The sequence below is a fragment of the Chaetura pelagica genome, unplaced genomic scaffold, assembly GCF_000747805.2.
Source record: "Chaetura pelagica isolate M959 unplaced genomic scaffold, ChaPel_1.0 scaffold115, whole genome shotgun sequence".
Lineage (NCBI taxonomy): Eukaryota > Metazoa > Chordata > Aves > Apodiformes > Apodidae > Chaetura > Chaetura pelagica.
Genome location: NW_009953761.1, coordinates 743,424 through 747,675, shown reverse-complemented (window position 1 = coordinate 747,675; position 4,252 = coordinate 743,424). Strand labels below are relative to the sequence as shown.

At 46.0% G+C, this 4,252-nt stretch overlaps 1 protein-coding gene across 1 annotated transcript in view; it reads right to left on the bottom strand.

Annotated features, from left to right (window-relative positions):
* Positions 1-2,062: 2,062 nt before the first annotated feature.
* The window catches only part of TPT1 (tumor protein, translationally-controlled 1), a 3,413-nt gene continuing 1,223 nt past the window's right edge, over positions 2,063-4,252 (bottom strand). The window contains exons 3-4 of the mRNA XM_010000845.1: positions 3,710-3,826; positions 2,063-2,309 (exon numbers count right to left, since the gene is read on the bottom strand). Coding sequence (XP_009999147.1) covers positions 2,307-2,309; positions 3,710-3,826 — 120 coding nt within the window. The 3' untranslated portion in view covers positions 2,063-2,306. The remainder of the gene's footprint in view (positions 2,310-3,709; positions 3,827-4,252) is intronic.

Below are 4,252 nucleotides of genomic sequence, written 5' to 3'. Positions count from 1 at the left end.
AACTGAAAGCAACAATGCATTTTTGGAAAGGACAGTGCAGCCAGCAGCAAGACTTCTCCTGCAGCTCACCAGAGATAAACAACAAAATCCTGCTCCCCAAAAACCTTTGAACTGATGCTTTTCTACAACAGGCTGAAGGGAGACTTCCCATCAGCTCTGCCACACACAGAAGCACACAAGATGGATAGGTGAGTGTAACCCACTGGTCTGACACGTTTGCACACACCCATACTATATCCCAATTAGCCCGGAGTCCAGACAGGATGGCACACAATTTGCAGGAAGCCAGTCAACCCAACAGCAAGGCTGTGCTCATCATGCTTTTAAGCACCTGCTTTTCAAGGCAGCACCTCAACATTTGTACACTGCTGCCACACAGCAATTTGCTCCAGGCTTGTGCTCAGGGTTCCCAGCCCCAGCATCACCCACCAAGCAGTGGGAAGAGATGATTTCACTCCCACCTCCCATTTCCACTCAGTTTTAAGCATTTTGACTGACTAGAAGTGGAATCCAGGTGTCAAACTGGCTGCACAGCCAGACCAGAGGCTGCATGGCCATGCAAGCACTGCCCTGCCCGCACTAAACTCTACTGAGAAACAAAGTCTCAGATTAAGCAATTGCCTCCCTCGCCTTCTTTTAAAGGCTCCTCATTTGCAACAAAGATCCAATGAAAGAGTAAGATAACATCCTCACCTGGCCCCATTAAACAAATCCTCTGCAATGAGAGACAGAATCTGCTCACAAGTGATTTTCTTTAGGTTTCTGTCTCCCTGCCTTTCAGCCCCAGTGGATGAAGGCAGAGGAGACTTAGGTTGCATTGCTGGGATGACACTGAAGTTGTAAGTCAGCCAGCACAAGATACCTTCTTGGGAAAGTAAATATGTATGCAAATGAAGTTCCCACAGAATTAAAACATGCTGTTTAAACCAGACAACCTCCAAGATAACTGGGGCATGCTGTGCTCCCACCTCCACAGGCAGTATCTCACTCCTCCCAGCCCACTGCCTCGTCTATCTTATCCCTGCAGAAACCTACCTCAGCCCTCTGGCACCAGGGGCCAAAACCCAAGACAAGACAACAAAGATGCCACAACTGGGCTGGAGTCCTGAGGCATCACAAGTCAACAGCCAGCAAGTGGCTCATTCCCCACCCTTCCAGACGCCTTAACCTCCTTCTACCAAGTGACCTGCAGCCCGAGGCTCCCTGAAGGTGTTTGTGTTCCTTTATTCAATCCAGCCTGCCACGAGGTCAGACAGGTGGAAAGCGCAAGGAACCTGTTACTACTGCACCTTAGCAAGAACCAGAGTAGCAATGGCTGTTTTGCTCCAGGTCTGTCAAACAGATGCATTTCCTAATGAGGAACACAGCAGGAGGACAAAGACTCAGGTTAAAAGCCAAGCCCAGACACACACCTGCTTTGTCCTAAGCCTAGGACAAGGCCAGGCCATTCCAACATTTCTCTCCCCAAGAAGGCAAGTACAGAAACCCCAAAATACTCTTTAATTGACCAAGTTCCACTTAATCTTCTCCTGAATAACTGTCAAAGGAGCCACTACTACAGCCAGGCTGTGCTGGAAAACCTAGTGATTTCAACCCCTCCCCACAATGTTTCCACTACCTGGGCTCAGACAGTGCTGGTGTTAAGACTAGTGCTCCATCCACATGCCAACCTTCATCTTGAAGTCATACTACAGCTGAAGACAGACTCAAGTATCCTTGTCTGACAGAGCAGCTCAGCCAGCACTCAGCTTGAGAAGTACATGTTCCATTGTTTTTTTTTTAATCCAGAGATAGAAGTCTCTGTGCAATCAGGAAAGGTGAAGGTCCACTCCACCATGATGGTATTTCTTGAGCTTTGCCTTATTCTCATCTGCCTGCTCTTGCACTCCAACGCCACAGGTAGAAACTGCACGAGGTCTGCCTGGAGACAGTCAAATTGTAGCATGCTAAGTAACCAGACTATACTACTGAGAGTAAGTATCAAATCCTTGGACAAACATCTTGCTGCAACCTCTCCTGCAAGTCACCCTAAGAAACACACTGGACCAAAAGGCATCACCTTGAATGGGTTTAAATGAGTTTTATTTTAGACAACCTACATGACAGATGCTCTGGTGTTGGTTTTTTTTTTTTTCTTTTTTTAAAACAATGCCTCCACTCCAAATCAGGGTCAAAATAAGTGAATGAAGCTCAAGATGACATCAGTCCAGTTGTTAGACATTGCCAATTCCTGGTGTTGTGTCGATGAAGAAGAAACAGCAGCCAGATATGAAGACAGGTGATCCAAAACCATACTGTTTGATCTGTTACTGAAATAAAGAGTACCAAGTGTTAGTTCAAAGTCACAACAGTCGGGGGAAGTTTCTGTACCTTATTTGTGTATTCCCTCATTCAATCTGAGCTGCCACAGCCAGGCAGGCAGAAAGCGCAAGGAATTTAGTTTTGCATCTTAGTGCAAACCAGAGAGCAACAGGGGAAGTGCTCATGGTCTATCAGAGGATGCTGAGCAATTCTACATCATACAGAACAACTGGCATCAGCTGCTGAGCAAGCCAGAAAAGACACTCATTCACACCCTTTTTGCTTGATTTCCTCTCCAATAACAGCACGTCCTAAACACAAACTAAAGGTTACAATGTACATGCTGTCGCTTAAAAGAGCTGAAGTGGCTTTTGCCCACTGAAGACCTTGCTACTATTCTTTTACTCCCTCTTCATAAACAGATGGGGTTATCTGAATCACATACCCAAAAGCCTTGCCCAGGGACGGGAGACAAACCCAGGCTTCTGTTCAGAGGTACCTCCCCGGTGACTGCCTGGTCCACGGTTCAGGACAGACATCACCATCACCCTCCAGGCTGCAGCTGATGGTGTCTGGGCCTACAGAAGTGTTCCTCTAGTTGGGCTACTGCTCCCACACTCCAAGTTGGTTCATCTTTACATGACTTGCATACCAGAAGGCCTGTAAGAGGCTTTACAGATAAATTTAGGTGGCTATAAAAAGGCCTCCTAAGTCCATAGTGACTGGGCAAAGCAATTGGTGATCCCACACTCCTTGCCTGCAGTGAATTCCACAGCTCTCAGAATAAGCCAAAAAATGCAAGTGTTGGGATCCAAGCACTGTTTTGTTGCAACCACATTCCACCCAGAGTAACTAAAGACAAACCAGACCACAGGAGCTGCCTGAGCCCAGGCAGCTGCAGATTCCAGATAGAACAAGGTTAAGTACTCAGTCAAGTATTACCATGTTCCCAAATTTAGGGCAGTATTTAAACAGATGGTTTCTTGCATAACAAAATAAGGGCATCAGATGCAGCAAAAGAAACATGATCATGTAAGGTACTTCAGAATGAACCTCTGCGAGAGGGATCCAAAGCAGAAGTGCTCATTTCAGAGGACAGTCTTTAACCCAATAGTTTAGAACCATTACTAGTTACACACATCTCACCAAGGCAATTGCTTCTCTGCCTCTTGGCCATAAAGTCACAGTGAATCACTGCAGTGGAACTACGTCCCCTTCCAGTATGATTCAACAAGGAAAGTTTCACCCACTTTGTGTAACACGAAGCAGCAACTAGGCCACACTTGCATCAAGTTTTTAAACTGGCAGTTACTGCTCAGATTTAACAGGGATGCACCAGAACAAGTGATGTATTGAAAGAGTTCATGATGTAGTTACGCATGTTCATCCCATTCCAGCCAGTACTTACACATTTCTCAATTTCTAAGCCATCCTTGAAGAAAATCATATATGGGGTCACACCATCCTCACGGAAATCCAGGAGAGCCACCATACCATCTGGATTCATGTTCTCTCCTACAAAGAACTTCAGAAAAACGTGTCGCTGAGACATTTAATAAGCTACTACCAGGGGAAGTGCCTTTTATACAGGCAAGCTACAATATCTATTAATTCAATTTAAAGGCCTCCCTGACCAGCTGCAGGGATTTTGCTTTCTGCAGTTTGTCCATTTTAGCACAACGTAACTTGACCTCACTGCTATGAACAGCAGAGTAAGACCAAACAGGAGCCAAAGTGATCCACCTTACAGGTCTTTAACTCCACAATTCCTAAATGGTGGTAACTCCAAATGTAGTTAACTACCAGTGTTGAAAGCTGAAATGAGATCCCCAAACTCTTAAGGGTCTTCCACTGTCCCTCCTTCCACACTCAGACCCTGATACTCTCAGAGAAGGGGAAGTTAAAGGTCCTCACAATGAGTCCTCAGAGCCTTCCCCAAACTGGTTCAGCA